Consider the following 17,068-nt stretch of genomic DNA (forward strand, 5'->3'; position numbering starts at 1 on the left):
AAGGACTCGACTGGTGGAAGTTGTGGTTCTGGAAGTAACAAATGGCATCACTGACCTTCATCACAATTCTCTTTTAGGCCCAAGTTTTTGCACCATGCATCATGTATTGAACAGTTCATGTGACTACAGAAGTAATCTTATAAGACATAACAAGACCATATTTCATTTTGCCATAGAAGCTGTCATTTGCAAAGTAGAGCATCTTGAGCAGTGTGTGCTGTTCCAAGTTAATCTCCTAAGAATGACAAACTCTGAGGCTATTTTATAGTTGTGTGAGTATAGTGGAGCTCATGGGCTCATTGTGATCAGACCCTGGCCTCCTTAAAACCTGGGAAGATGTGTCACTTCCACTAAAAGTGCTTTCATTACATACCACAATACTATATGTTACTTATCTAAACTTTAGTATTAATACTGCTCTACAAACTTGATACTATTCTTCCCTAGTGTGTCATTTGATATTGGTTTTCTTTTGGTGCAGTAATCATTGTATCCAAGGTCACAGTGCAATCAATGTATCATGAACTATATGGAGAGATGGCAGTTAGCAATTTGAGATTCTCTTCCTCCTCTCATGACTGACAGAAATGTGACTTTATGCAGAATTTTTATGATTCTCCTGTTGGCAATTTTCTCTCCATCCAGCTCATGCAGTGCTCATGACTCTTCTTGTTACAAACAGTATTTATTTATTTGCTGTACAGTGTCTGTTATGTCTAGAAATATCAGAAAGGTTTTATCTATTGAGAGTTATGGTAAAGATTGTTTTGTATAGGCTGGTAGGCTTATTAAGTGTAGTGGTGGTTGAGATTCTCAGTTCTCAGTACTGTTTTGCATTTTTTACCATGAAATCATCTGCTATCAATAATGGCGGTTTTAATAACATGACAGTTTAGGTACCAGTTAGCTGCATTAAGAACAGCACATCTAGACTGTAATAGAGAGAGTAGGGACATGAGAATAGGTATGTGCCTCACTCAGCCTCATGACTCATACATAGAGGATTGCCAATATCATCTGCTTCATCCATTTACCATAGTGGTTTGTACATGCTTTCGGTTTTTGCAATGAGATGCCACACAGATCAGAGGCAACACTTATGAGTCCACCAAACTGAACAAGGAGGAAAGTGAGCCGTGTATCACCATCTGCACCCTTGCCACCTGCTTTACTATTGTCCTTGTGTTACCAGTGCTCATCTAGCAGACCCACCAGTAAGCTCCATCTCTACACCACCACCTCCATCACTTCCACCACCACCACCACTGCCACAACTAATGTGTTTCTGAAAAAAAGTCTTGAATTATTTTCACTTAGTTAGACATCAACCATTAGAAAATAGCAAATGAACATCTTGAAATGGATGAGAATTGCACTAAAGACTGTGGTAGTTTTTAGAAGAATTTGGCTGCAGTGACAAACTTAGTCAACTCTGATAACCTTTCCATGTGTGATATGGACAAAATTATTTGTGGAATGTGAGTGAGCACAGTATAACTTTGATATCAGTCTTAGCCTTACTACCAGGACTATACTCCTGGATGAGGCTTAGCAACCACAGACACATCAAGGAACCCCTAACCCACTTAGGAAATGCTCCATGTCTTACCAGTTGTGAAGCACTGGGTGCCGAGAAGTGTGATGTGGCATTACACTCGCATGTGTTCCCACCGCTGGACAAGTTTTTGCAGTGGCTCGATGGTTTTTTGTGGTATGGTGTTGCCTGCACAATATTCTGTCCACCAATACTCATCTCATCTTGTATTCTCTTTTTAGGTAATAAGTTGTCATGATTTTGAAAACTTCTCTGTTTAGTACTTACTGTGAAAATGCCTTGTTTGATACATATTGAAAATTACTGATACATAGATTAGAGTCACTGATATATAAATTGTTTTCTATCTTTTCTTATGAACATTCTGAATTACTTGAAAGAATTTTTACATAAGTTAATATTGTGTACACATCAAAATTGTATCACTGAATTCTTAGCAACTTGCTATTTCTTCAGTGTTTGCTGGCAATTAAAAGTGATCTCAATAAACAATTTGTACTGAAAAATACTTAAGATTATATTTCCCTTCTCCTTGTGATAACGGCATTTTTCTCAAAGCTAGAATTAAGTTTGACATTTGACATTAACTTGCTTATTATCTGTGTGAGGTTTTATGCATAATATTTGACAAGGTGTTGCCTTTCAGTAAGTAGTGTGAGGCTCATCCTTGAGTTTGTACTGTGGCCTTGTATCTGTGTTACTCAAACTCTCTAAGCTGGGGTGCAGCTGTTGCTATCATTAGCTTCTGGAGTTACTTTTTTTTTTTTTTTTTTTTTTTATCTTTAAGTTATGCTGTAATATTACATTGGTAATACCTGTATTCTAATTACTGTACAGGAATTAACAGGTTGGGTGAAGTGTGGAAGAGCTGCTCTGTTGTGCAGTAAATAAAACATGAGAGATATACTTCATTTAGCTCTTCACTTTTTTGCAAATGCTTTGGATAGACCTCCATACACTTTCTTTTGTAACATGGTGATCAAAACCTTCTCTGTGTTGAGACTTTCAGTATACTCCCATTTTCAGTGGGTGCTAAAATTTGATACCCAATGCCTCAGATTCTCAGTGGAGCAACTTGGTGTGAATGGGAAGAGTAACTTGCTGCTGTGCAAGAAACTTTGTATTGCTGTGAAATTGAATGTGTGAAAAATTTGAGCTTGAGTGTAATGTTGTATTTTAGAAGTTACTTGTGTTCATTTCCTTCCCTTTATGTCAGAGATGGCAGATTATGGCTACTGTTTGGATGATGATAATGATAATAATGATGAATTATTATTATTATTATTATTATTATTATTATTATTATTATTATTATTATTACTATTATTATTATTATTATTATTATTATTATTATTATTATTATTTTTATTATTATTATTATTATTATTATTATTATTATTATTATTATTATTATTTTATTATTATTACTACTACTATTTATATAATTATTGCTGTTGCTATAAGTAAAGACAAAATTGCAGTAGCATTAATTAATTTTCTTTGTGAATATACTATATACATACATATATGTTTGTTTCTTGTATGACTTTGGTGCCAAACAAGAAGCTGCTGCCGTGTGCAAGCATTTCAGTTCTGTTTGAGGAGTATACAGTGATTCCTTTCATGGTTTGCTTCACTTAATACCACATATTGAAACTTAATTGGATTATTTGTTTTATTAATGGTCATATTTGTACAATACACTATGTTTGGTAATAAAAAATGACTCCGCATGCTCTTCTAACCCTTTCCCATGATGATATTTTTGTGCTGTGCTTTTTATTGCTACAGTTTCTTATGGAAAGGTTTTGTGAATGTGGCATGAGTGAAAACGAAAGCTGGAATATTTTGTTTCTACTCTTGTCAGTAAAGGCAAAATTACAACAATCCTGAATTTAAGATTAAGTTGAAAGAAGTGATAAGCAGCACTTGCTTAGAGGATAGAGAAAGTGTCGTCACACGCTAAGGAGACAAGTCAACAGAGCTCACTGCAGATCTTTTACTCATATCATGATCTTTAAATCTTGTGGAGACAATCTTGTGTCTATCCTTAGAGCAATGGGCTGCAGACTCACTCTCTCTGTTGACTTGTGTCATGTGGCTCTCAAGTGGGAAGGTGGTTGCTTGCATGCTGTACATAGTTACAGTCACTGTACCAAAGTCTTTGCCAGTCACTTCTGCATTTCATTTTCATTCTTAGTGAAACTTAACCATCATCTGCACTCAATCAGTAGGTACAGTACATGTGAAATAAAATGTGAAGTGACTGTTGGGCTGTGCAGCTTCTGACCAAGGCTCCTCCCACTTGTTATTGTGCCATTGTCATCCCCACAGCCAGCATGATAGGAGGGGCACTACCACACTTGTATTCTATTGATCAGTCAACTCAAATTATCCAAAGTTAGTTAATTGATTTGTGCTCATATATTGTGTAGTTAATAATCACCATCATCAGCCTTTGCATTAGTGTTCTCTTGTGAGAAGTGTATTCAGAGTTGTAGATTTGAGTCTAAAACCAAATGTTCCTCACTCCACTTGCCTCAGTTGAGTGTTGATCTCGTAGCCAAATTTACCATGATAATTGTTGGCTGATGAAAGTTTGACAGAGAAAAATGTAAGAAAACGTAAACCTTAAAGTCAAGAAAGATGTTTGAGAACTGCTGAAATAGAAAGCGAAAAGTCCATAGCAATCCTGTATCTTTCATCGAAATAGTAATTACAATTATCAGAATCTAATTGGCATACAAAGTTCCCAAGTCATGAATATTAAAGGAAACTAAAGGAAACTCATACATATGTACAGGTTAGAATCAACATTAATGAACTGATGATATGAAAAGGCTAAAGTTAATTAAAACAAAGTCAGTGACAATCAAGGCAGTGATGGTGGTGGTAATGCTAGTAGTAGTAGTAGCAGTAGTGGTAGTAGTGGTAGAAACACATGCTGGTTGTGGTGTTGATGGTGGTACTGAGTCACTGTGCTGCTGCGTTGTGACTGACACGTTTCTCTCTCCTCACAGAATGCCTCCCTACAACGATACTGATTATCCTGACATCCTGGAAAACCTGCCTGACCCAGACTTCACTAACTTCAGCCTCGACTTCCTCCATACCAACTTTATGAAGCAACAGTAAAGTTAGAACCATCCCTCTTTGACATGTATAATTTTTCTAGATTTTATATTGATGTTATATTATTTGGGAATGTGATGGGCATTGATTTTGTTGCTCATAAATTGTTCAAATGGCAACGTGTTTATAGTGAAAATTAACATTGCTTCATTCACATTGCCCTCAGTAAAGGAAATTATTTGATAGTACATGAATCCTTTTCAAAGTAGATTGCTGTTAATTCTTTTGAGTATTTTATATTGAGAGGATTGTTCTAATAACTATTGTAGTGGACATCAAACTATAGAGCCAAGTTACAACTATATTTTATTATGAGACTCTACTGAGAAGTAGCGTTTATGTTAGTAAATTTTTTCATATATTTAGGTGAACATAGGTAATGGAATGGAGTGATTTGACAAGGAGGACATACGAAGATGGAATGGATGCTGTAAGTGTGAGGGGAAGACCCACTATGAAACGGGAGGACTGTGTTGGGATATTTGAAAGGGGAAGGCTTATGAAGTTGAGAGGAATGGAGTGTTTATGAGTGGAGTGTATGAATGGAAACAAACAGAAGGTGTTTTGTTGTGGCCATCCCCCTTGAGGGAACTCCAGAGAAACAGATGTCTGAGTAGATTAGATTAGATTAGATATTTCCATTGGGAAAAGTGTGGTGTTTGCCTCTACCCAAAAGGCTTCCAGGCATAGGATGATCTTTACTGAGTATTTCCATTAACCCTTCACCTGCTTCCGAACTAGACCTTTTGTCATTCTTTCCTCCTACTTCTCTGTATGTTCAGATCACATGAGTTATTCTGTTTGATGCATTGTTTCTTCAGTTTTTGAAGCTGTTGTTGAGTTTGATGTTATTATCTGTTTTGTTTTCTTTTTCAATACCAGTCTGCTTCTAGGAGATCCTAATCAAGCTTGTAGAGCAGATACATTGCTGGAACTCTCTCTTGCATTACTCTCCATGAGGTTACTGAAGATCTCTTGGTCATTTTGTTGAATTTTTTATTATTTTATTTTTTTTTATGTTAGAAAATAGCCCAAAGAACGATAGTATTATGAAGTGTTATTCTGGTGTATTCAATGCTGCTATTTGTGTTGAAAGCTTCCTCCTTGGAATTTTAGTTTCTTTGAAAGACAACTTGATGTTACTGATCCAGATTTTCATCTTGCTGCCAAGTAGCTCTGCCCTTTTTTTTTTTTTTTTTTATCTTGACAGTGTTGTAAAGCTTTGATAGTGAGAGATGCATTTCTTGTGGCAGCTATAATGTTCAGATTTTTACCTTGTAGGTATGTCAAAACTGATTGACCTTCAAGAGACATAATCCACCTAAGTTAAAGTCACAAATGACATTTCACAGGTCTTAAGTCTTTACATCTCTGCTCTCTGCCAAGGTATAAAGAGCTACTACTATTCTCTAACTTGATGAACTGCTTGTACTGCCTGCTAGTGACAGCTCCATGTAGAGTCTGTACCACTGACTTCCCATCAGAGTGTGTGTTGTACTCGGTGCCTCCAACACGTAGGAACACTGTCATGACATAATCCCAAAGTAAATATAACCCAGACAACATTAGACAATTATGGGATGGTTGATTTTGATGGGCTAAGGAGGCATTTTGAGTTCCTACTTGAGAGAGAATTGTGGTGGGTTTTTAAGGTTTAGTGAGTGTTAGAAAAGTCATTAAGTATATAGAAAGAATAGAAAAGAGAAGGAATTATATTAGCAATAGATGCCAAGCAGTATGCCAGTGCTTTCAAGAGTTTGACTTCTGTATATCAAGGATTAGGTATTTTTTCTTATCTATCTATCTTTCTATACCTGGTTGAGATGCCCACTTTGAAGATGGGATGGTCAAAACAATGCAGGAACAAAATTAGTGGAGGGAGACCCATTCCCCTCACTCCGTCCCTTTGTCTTCTAAGACATGCTAGGAATACGGTAGCAGTATTCTTGCAGCTCAGTCTCAAAATGAGTGGCCTGCCTGTGTCTCCCTATCACAGGGAAATATATGTATAATAATAATCAGATAATGGTCCATTCCTTCCAAATGCACTCAAAACTCAATTTATCTTCATTCATCTTTCCTGTTCATCCTTATTACTGCACAGTACAAGTGGAGCCAGCTTTTGTAGATATAGCTTAGCAGGATATACTCATGCCTTCTTGGAGACAGAGGGCAGATGGGATGAAGATGACTAGATGAGGAGAGGGAGGGAGAGAAACAATCAGAAAAAAAATGTTGTGATCAAATCTATAGGATTATATGTCACCATAAAAGTACAATAATAGGATAATTGGAAAAACTTAGTGATTGTTGATAAATTTAAAATAGCTCATTAATTAATATGTGAATAGGAATAAATAGAGGGAACTTGTACTCTCCAGATATATTTAAAACTAAGTGAAGAAGCAGTAATGTATCATTTTGCTGAGAAAGATAGAGATGGTAGAGATGGTATGATTGGTGGCAGTGAATATTGTGCACTGCATCAGATGTGAGAATGAGTTTATAGTAAGAGACTGGAGTAACTAGGTGTCTGTATTAACAAGGAAGGGAGAGTGAGAGAGAGATGTAGTCATATATAATGCACTGAATGGGATTGGAAAGAGTAGATATAGAAGTCAATGATCATGAACAGAAGAAAACAAGAAAGCATTAGTAGACAACACCAAAGGCCAAGTGATTAGATGACACAAAAGGTCTTACTCAATGGAAATATTTATGATAAGAAAAGGTTTGAGATGATTGCCATGCATTTTAAGTGGGATTTGGTGATGATGAGTTGCTGAAGGTGTGCATGTTATGTTAAACTGGGTGAATGTGGTCTAACACATACGTGCATACACACACACACATACACACACACTGATCATGCACTGCCTTGGCTGGATATTTTAAAGTTAAGTATGTGAATGAGAGCATAGCTGAGTTATAACAGAGTCAGTCTAAAAGGAACAGGCTTCATTCATCAGTAGGTAATGTATATTTCATGATGACTATGGAAAACTATATGAATTAAGATATATATTTTTAGGTGGTGGTGGAGATGGGTGGGTTACTTGTAATTTTTGTGAGGTGGGTGATAGAAGATAAACTTGACTTGTGATTTTTCATTGGAATCCTGCAGCTTGTTTATAGAAGTCTTGTGTACATAGAGGTAATTTTGTCAGTGGGAAACTCTTGGTTATCTCTTCAGCATGTTACCCTATCACTTCATTTTCCATCAACGAAATGTAGAGAATTACTCATCATGATTTATGTGAGATATATTGCACAAAGTGTAGATATACCCTTGTAAAAGACTTCAGGCCACTGAGTCATATAAGGAACACAAAGGGAGGACAAACAGCAGCAGACCAGTTGTCATTTACAGTGCTGTTTGTGATAAGTGTCATTGGATGCCAAAAGTCCAACTATAATCTCAGTTCCAGGGGATTGAAGACCGTTCATTTGTACAGGCTAACAAATATCAAGTGCTGGTACCTTATTTTGAAACTTGCTGGTACTAAAGCAGCTAGTGTATAATGTTAGTGTATTGGAAATTTTTGTTAGCTTTTGTACTTGTAGTAAACATAATAGACATGTAGGAAGTGGCTAAAGCGATGTGTTGGCGGTGCTTCAAAGTCTGCATTCTGAGTCTAAGGAATGTATTCTTGAATGTTTTTGGTGTCTCATCTCAGCTACTTTTAACAGGCTCTGATTGAAGTTATTGGGTTTTCAAAGGTGTTTTCATGTTAATGATGATAGTTTCACAAGGAGAGTAATATCATGAGGACCCAGTTAATCATGTCTGTGGCCTTTGAAGATAGTGTGTGAGAGAACAAAGTGATTTGGAAGAATAGAGTATCATTGTTAAGTTGAATGATGACAAATAACAAGTGAGGAGTCTATCAGCATGGCCACTTTGATGTTCAAGTGCAGACACAAGGCCAAAGATGGAGAAAGAAATACTAATGTGGTACAATTGGAAATATTTTTTCCAAATTAAATGGACTGCCAAATCAGCAGTTTTAAGAGTATCAGAACATAGATAGATAAAATAGATAGATACAGATACAGACCTATATACATACTTACATAGTGTACATACAAATGAATATATATGCCACTAACACTGGCATATGTTGTTATTTTATGATGTTACTGTTATTTTATGAATGTTCCAAAAATACTTTTAGTTGCAGGCTATATTTAGGGAATGCCTGTGAATGTGTGTTTTAGATTAATAATAGCTTTATATCTCCATGTATATAACTTAACTGCAATAAGCATAACTTGCCAATTACCAGAATGTTGCTCTTCACTATTAAGCTGTGGCACGCATCCATTACTTGTACACTTTATGAGGTTTCAGTGGTGTACTGTTAGGCATGAGGTGTTGGTTGGTGTTGGTTGGTGTTCAGTTAGTTGGTAATTGTGTTTTCTATTGCTGTACTCTGAGATTGTGGATGCTCATGTGAGAGCAGCTTAGAAATGAGGACATATTTTTAAACCCCTGAATTTGTGTGGCCATTGAGAACAGCTTAGAAGAGGGGACAGATTTTCAAGCCCCTAGCCACTAACTGATGATGTGTGGCCATTGAGAACAGCTTGTACTGAGAGATTTTCATTCCCCTAGCCACTATCCGATGATGTGTGGCCATTGAGAATAGCCTGTATAGGGGAACAAATTTGTATGCCTCTAGACACTACCTCCAGAAAGGGACATAGGTGAGTAGCAGTGTCACTCAGCGTGGTTGGTGATGATGTAACCCCTGAGATTTCTTAAGGGTGATCATACCTTTTTTTATTTACTTTTCTGTTAATTTTTTTTGGCCTCCTAGATTGAGTAATTATAATGTACAGTTGCTCCAAGTAGTGATATCAGTCCAGTGGATTTCATGTTTGTAGACTGAATGGAAATTGATATATGGACTAGTGAATTGCTTTACTCTAAGTGCCCTGCAAACACTGGGAAGAAATAGGGATGTCAGAGGTGGAGGGAGAAATCTGATGCTTTTTTTTTTGTCTTGAAATATTTTTGTAGAATATGACACTACTTTGGGCAACTGTACAGGTGCTCATGGCTCTGCAAAGCTTCTAGGAGATAGAGACTGTCCTATATAGAGTACAAGCTGGAGTTGGACACATTCAGTCATGCCCTTGTTGGAGAGTCTGCTGATAATGTAATCACAGGAATAAACCCAAGAAGTTTCTTACAGCCTTTCCTTCTCCAAGGCCAGCTGTCTCCCAAAGGTGGCGCAGAAGACAGTGAGCACATTAAACTCATGAATGCTTCAGTATTTAGGTGGTGTTAATAAATGGGTGAAAGGGTGTATGCTTCCAAATATTGTTTATCATTGGTGACTGGATCTATGCTTCCAAAAAAAATGGTTTAGTATGTTACAAATTATGAAAGTACATTTATCATAAATACAGTTAAAGCTTGCTTAATTCTTTCTTAGTTATTAACGTTTAATGAATAATTGCTAGATTTTTATGAGTACTTAATTATAAGTACTTAATAAGTACTGTGACTGTCACGGATTGGAAATTTTAATGCTGACTATTTTTTACTCTCTCTCTCTCTCTCTCTCTGGACATAAACATACTGTACCACTGTTATCTCTATTACTTACAATATTATTAATCACAGTTTGTAATACTCCAAGCACTGCCTTAAGGCTTAAGACTCATCAGCCTAACATTTATCTTGTGCATTTTGTCTTTGCCCAAACTACATCAACATTACCGTATACATGAAACTGATTTTTTATTTGTTTTAATGTACTCTATACCATAACTTTATCAAACTTGTCGGTCATTCGTATATTGTATACTTTTGTCCTTAACTTAATACAAGCATTACAGTCTGTATAAACCATTAACACTCCTGGTTTGATCGTTTTTAGTTTACTTTATCCTAATATGCGTTATTTTGTTCAGTTAATTTAGAATAAGGAGTTCAACAGCGGAAAACTGGTGGTGAGAGGTAACGGAATGAAGCATTATGAGACTCGTCACTTATTAAACTGAGCAAATAAGCAGATACACGTGTGCCTGGGCTATCTGTCGGAAGCGGCAGGGTTGAATGTAATGTGTGAAGAATCTGTGGGGAAGCTGCAAGCGTGTCGAACTGTCCCGAATCTCAGTAAGTGAAACCTTGGTAGCCGCGTCACCCCAGTGCTGGCCAAGTTTTCGGAGTAGGTGGTTGTGTGTGTGTGCTGGCTGTTTATTCTGCTCTATAGTTCTATTTTATTCATACCTAGGCAAAGTTGTTTTTATTCATACCTCAAAAAGTCTCCCGAGAAACAGCAAGTCACCGTACGGGGAGAGAGAGAGAGAGAGAGAAAAAAAAAAATAAATAAAACTAAAATTGAGAGAGTCTCTCGAACTCTTATGAACAAATTCGCTCATTAACCAGCAACACTGCCAGCCCACGAGTCTTATAATTTACACGTTCAGGAAGCAACCCATCCGCGCCAGGGAACAGAGGGTCGCCGGTTACAGACAAGGAGGATGATCAGCGGAACGGTGACAGAACGATGACAGAACAATCGAGACAACGCACCCAAGACAACAGGAACAATCTGTAAGAGAAATTAAAATACGGGGTTAATTGAATACCCTCACACCCGTATGATACACTTAACTCATGAACGCTATTATTTCGTCAAAAAAAGTACCCCTAAAGCAACAAGGTCCGTATTCAGAAAACTCATGAACGCTATTATTTCGTCAAAAAAGTACCCCTAAAGCAACAAGGTCCGTATTCAGAAACCATATCCTTTTATCACGACTATGTTTAAAAAGCCACATGCTTGTTAACCGGGTTCCCAAGGTTCCTCCGTTTGACAACGTAATGCATGTTAACCAGGTTCCCAAGGTTCCTCCGTTTGATAACGTAGAGATCTTAAAGTACGAGATCTTTTTAATGTCTCTAACATCACAACTCCTCTTAACTTCAACTAAAGCCATTTAAAAATAGTGGAGGTGCGGCATGAAGGGTTTCAAGAGCATGGTCTTATCTCTTACCCTCCTGACGAGCTGCCGTGCTCCAGAGACCACCACTTCCATCTCACTATATTCCTGAGACGCGCCACTTCCACCCCGTTCCACACAAAAATCCGGAACATGAACAAACTGGAAAGAACATTGACGAACATTAAAATACATTACTATACGGATGACAAACCTTAAAATACGGCTAACTCGAATACTACATGAACAAACTGGAAAGAACATTGACGAACATTAAAATACATTACTATACGGATGACAAACCTTAAAATACGGCTAACTCGAATACTACTACCTACTCCAAGATTCATTTAAAGAAAATCACAACCCGAGAAGTGGAAGCATGTACCAAATGATTATCCCACAATACATTAGGCGAACAACCTCCTCCATACGCTGAATTACCTCATACAAGTCCCGTTACCTTGTGATTTCCTGCACGTCTTTACCGAAATCTTGAACTGCGTCTGTCACCAAGCTACACCCGAGTTAGTCTGGGAAGCCACTGGGAAGAACCAGTACGCACCAACCGCTTGTCACCTCCAATCAATGCAGCCACAGCCACACATCCTGAAGAAAAAAAATCACTCGAGACACTGAAATCAGACGTTATACCAAACACTAACCCTCACCCATCTCTATCATTGAATCCGTAACAACCAGCACGCATACAACATTGCATTAAAAGCATTATAACTCGAGTGGTGCTCTTCTATCACCACCGGTTTTTAGCTGACCTAGTAGAGGACGAGGACTTTACTTACCTTTCTGCCTTCACGTCACGTCACGTCCTTTCATCTACGCTGGCCCTTAGCTATTGATAACGAGGATTTGGTTTTCCGCTCCCCGGCTTCTCGCCACGCCCCTCCAACACCTTCAGTGGAGCCGAGTCGGTTCCTGTCAATATCTCACTGCTTCCCTCCCTCACCTCCGCTGAGCCTTGGCTGACTGAGGGCGAGGGTTTGTGCTGGTTTCCGTGATTGCCTCGCATTCTCATCCATTGCTTTGCTCAAACCGGTGCTCCGGATTCCTCCGTTTCGGGTCATTTAGGATTATTAACTTCTCGTTCTGGTCCTGCTTATGAACAAGCGGACCCTCAAACAAATCGTTGATAATAACATATGAACATAAGAACATAACGGAAGCTACAACAAGCCATCAGTCCTACTCAAGGCAGTTCCTGTATGAAACATCTACCTATTTTCATTTATAGTTCCCATCCATAAATTTGTCGTTTTAAAGCTTTCTAATGATTTAGCACTAACAACCTGATTACAGAGTCAATTCCATTCATCTAACACTCTGTTTAAAGTTACTTCCAATATATATATATATATATATATATATATATATATATATATATATATATATATATATATATATATATATATATATATATATATATATATATCTATCTATCTATCTATCTATCTATCTATCTATCTATCTATCTATCTATCTATCTATCTATCTATCTATATATATATATATATATATATATATATATATATATATATATATATATATATATATATATATATATATATATATATATATATATATATATATATATATATATATAACCCTAGAAGAGCATATGACATAATAATAATAACAATACTACTACTACTACTACTACTACTACTACTACTACTACTATTACTATTACAACTTCTATTATTACTACTATTGCTACTTGTACTATTGGCAAGAACAGTAACAACCAAGATAGATGAAAAACGAAAGAAAACAAAAAAAGTGCAAACAAAAATAACAGATAATTAACAAAGAAAAATACAACCCCAAAAAAGACCAGTAGACACAAATATATGAAAAAAAAAACTCACCCCGTTGCAAAAGCTGAAAGTTGCGTCAAAGGTCCACGTAAACACAAACACGGCCACGTCTGTCAAGCTGTGTGGCTGTTTGTCACATTATTAGTACAAATCCACTGATAATTTTCTCCCAGCAGCATTCCTTTCCTTATCACTTGCATTCCTGTCCTCCATTCCTCCCCCAGTCCACCTGTGCTCACGTATAGGCCTCTTTAAAAAGGTAATATGTGGTATTTTTTCGTTTATTTTTGGCATATGGTTCGATTTAGTGTTTCATTCTGTGTTTGGTTTATTGCTGAGACACAGAAATGCCTTGCTTCTAGCTTGCAGTGATGTATTTTAGCAGTTTCTTGTGGTATCTCATTGTTCTGACGGTTTTATTATAGTTTAAGCCATTACACACTACGTGGTAATAACCTACCTCATTTTGTTCTTCTCACTATTCACATCATTTCTAATGATTACACTACTTGTCGGAAATGATTAATAACGCCACAATAGGCCTGGGAATGCACAGCGCTCTCAACTTTTTCTAAGTCCACAGGTAAACATAAATGGTGTATTGTTGCCTGAACTTCAGTTGTTAGGTTAGGTTAGGTTAGGGTTTTATTATAGTTTAAGCCATTACACACTACGTGGTAATAACCTCCCTCATTTTGTTCTTCTCACTATTCACATCATTTCTAATGATTACACTACTTGTCGGAAATTAATAATAACGCCGTGGGCCGTGGGTAGAGATTGGGGACATTGGCTTAAACTATAAATTTACCGTTCTGACTTGGGGTTGCCTGGTCATTACAGCCTCACACACTTGTAGCACGCAGCTGCCTCACACTAACGATTCTCATCTTTCAGGTTCTAAAATGCGCCAAGTGAAGGGTAAAAGGAACAGCCAAAGAGAGCTAAGAATGCCCTGCAATGATGTTAACACTCATCTTTTCTTTCAGGAGATAAGATGCGTCAGCTGAAGGGAAAGGTGAAAGAGACTGCAAAGGAGAGGAAAGAAAGGAAGAAAGACTTCTTGGCCAACAAGGAGAAGGCATTCACTGTTGCTCTGCCAGTACTGGGTGGGATCTTTATTCTCATCGCCCTCCTGGTGTACTTCAAGACTAGGCCCAAGGACTTGGATTTGTAAGGACACTCTTGCTGCGCCATCCTGCCACATCTGATATGGAAGAACAGCATTTATGTGTTACAATCTTATGATATCAAAGTTAATAATATTCTGCTTTGATTTTCATTTGACACAATGAAATGTTATCTTTTTTTTTTTGTTAGTATTGCAGAAATCCACTACATATAATCTGTAATGAAAGTGTCAATCTGTGTCACATTTATAGAAATTGTTTACTATGATTCAACTTTGATATGGAATAGATTGATATAGAAATGCCTTCAATACCTATTGGGTGCCTTTGCTCAAATTCCTGACAAAATGCCGTGAAAGAAAGGTATCTTTTCTTAAATTCTATTATGGTTTCAGGAAATGTATTAAGGCAAGAGTCTCATCTAGTATTATTAGTATCCCGAATTCTTGGTTAATTAAAGGGTGCATATTGTAAAGCATGTGAGGAAGAAAGTGTTAAGAAAGAGTATACTATACGAGTATGGTGCTGGAGTTGCTAGCTGAGTACTGTGCCTTAGTTGATCATGATTATATTGATTATAGAAACTATTTTCTATTGGATGTGAATGAAATGACTGTTCTGCAGCCTTTCTGTTATCATTCTTTTCATCTGTCAGATACTTGGCACAAATTTACTGGAAGGAAATAAGAACATGACTATCATCGCTTTCCATTGATGTAAAAAAAATATCAATGGAAACAAACTACTTACTATTTCCCTGTTTGTATAGAAAAAAATATTATACTTTATATATTACAAATAGAGCATGTTTTACTTATCTTACATAAAGCAAGTAATCATTGTAGGACAGAGAACACCTCTACTGGCAGAACTAGAACACAGATGTTTGAGTCTTTGAAGTAACAGAAAAGCTGCTAAATTGTCGTGCTTCATTTAGGAGAAATATGTTGTTGTAATTTAGGTTCCCATAAATGAAGGGGATTCCTGATTGTTTTTATATTTTGGAGGTTTATTTGCTTGTAAACATAATTACGAACACACTAATCCTGAAGATGTACGTGGATTTATCGGAGAAACCCATTGACAAAAACTGCATGAACTAACTTGGTCCTGTTCAACAAATTTACCTACCTACTGTTACTGTTACAAAGTCAAGTATTCTAAATCATATTAATACATACTTACATACCAGGACGGCAATTCCATATGGGATGGCCACCTGTATAATAAGACAGAAGGTTACCAGAGTCATATTAATGCATATCCAGATTCTATTTCAAGTTCACAGCCGTGGCTTAGAATACTTGCTCCTTACTTTGTGGAGATTCTGCAGTGACAGAGGTGTTCTAATACAGGGCTAAGATACATGTGACAGTGTGCTTCTTTAGGTGCTTCTCTCAACACTGTAATGGTTATGCTTAAGTTGTTACCAGTATTGTTATTATTGTTAGCCTGGAGGCATTGTGGGTGTGAGGTGTTAGCATTAGCACTACAGGAAAACCAGATTATCTGTGCCCCTACAACATGTGTGAGTGTGTGTGTAGCAGGACAGTGTTATCAGATAGGGTGGAGGTCTGACTGAGTGATGTCCTCTACTGCCAACCAGTGATACTGAGTCCGTCATTCCGTCACGCTTGGAGAAGTAGACCTTAGTGGCAAAGTTGATTTGGTTTTCATCAGTTGGGTGATGGTGTAAGCTAAGCAAGGTTTGTGTGTCACCACATCAACAGTTGCTGTTCTCATTACTTGGGTTGTGAAAAGTTGCAAGAATTTCAGCTTTCACCAACTGTCTATGCATTGATACCCATTTGCTGATTTTTGGTCAGTTTGTTTGATTTAAACCCATTTGCTTGTTTTTGGTCAGTCTGTTTGATTTAAATGCTTGAAGTTTGTGTCTTTTCAATGATTTCACAGATTGCAACATTGTTGTTCTGCTGATTTTGTCTCAGTAGGTACTGTTAATATTCAGGTAGTTAGCTCAGATGAAATTTGAAGGGGAAATTCAATATTTGGAAATATACACAAAGGCTAGTAATGCATGGAAAATATTTTTGTATTTTTTAGACAGTCAGTAACAAAGCTGTATATTCAGGGAACCTCAATAATCTTGTCATTTTTTATAAATATATTTTCTCAAAGTATATATCTTTATTATTTTCCTTTTGAAAGTACAAAGTGCTTGAGTCATGAAATCTAAAGGATGCAATGCTGGGGTATTTGTTCTACCTCAGACTTTAACTATTTCAGTCTATTGTTTATCAGTGCTCTTCCATCACCAAGCGCTTGAGTCATGAGATCTGAAGGATGCAGTGAGGGGTTATTTGTTCTACATTACAGACTTCTACTATCCCAGTTTAGTGTTTTTATTAGTGCTCTTACTTCCATCACCACTCCCATGCTGTGACAGTCCCCAATGATCTGCTCCCGGCTCAGTGTGTCCACCTGGGCGACAGTCTGTG

The 17,068-nt window shown here is 37.1% G+C and overlaps 1 protein-coding gene and 2 long non-coding RNA genes across 7 annotated transcripts in view; 2 read left to right on the plus strand and 1 right to left on the minus strand.

Moving 5' to 3' along the window:
* The window catches only part of LOC135088974 (signal transducer and activator of transcription 5B-like), a 31,498-nt gene extending 21,619 nt beyond the window's left edge, over positions 1-9,879 (plus strand). For all 5 annotated transcript variants that reach the window (XM_063984062.1, XM_063984066.1, XM_063984064.1 and 2 more), the window contains one exon: positions 4,576-9,879. In XM_063984062.1, the coding sequence (XP_063840132.1) occupies positions 4,576-4,690 (115 nt within the window). In that variant the 3' untranslated portion in view covers positions 4,691-9,879. The remainder of the gene's footprint in view (positions 1-4,575) is intronic.
* A 363-nt stretch (positions 9,880-10,242) lies between these two features.
* LOC135088975 (uncharacterized) lies at positions 10,243-12,653 on the minus strand. The gene is made up of 4 exons (XR_010261352.1): positions 12,448-12,653; positions 12,108-12,253; positions 11,699-11,806; positions 10,243-11,253 (listed from the first exon to the last, which is right to left on the minus strand). It is a non-coding gene; the product is annotated as an uncharacterized LOC135088975 (long non-coding RNA).
* An 892-nt stretch (positions 12,654-13,545) lies between these two features.
* Positions 13,546-16,750, plus strand: LOC135088973 (uncharacterized). Its single transcript, XR_010261351.1, has 2 exons — positions 13,546-13,738; positions 14,469-16,750. It is a non-coding gene; the product is annotated as an uncharacterized LOC135088973 (long non-coding RNA).
* The last annotated feature ends 318 nt before the right edge of the window (positions 16,751-17,068 follow it).

The sequence above is a fragment of the Scylla paramamosain genome, chromosome 32 (genome assembly GCF_035594125.1).
Source record: "Scylla paramamosain isolate STU-SP2022 chromosome 32, ASM3559412v1, whole genome shotgun sequence".
Taxonomy (NCBI): Eukaryota; Metazoa; Arthropoda; class Malacostraca; order Decapoda; family Portunidae; genus Scylla; species Scylla paramamosain.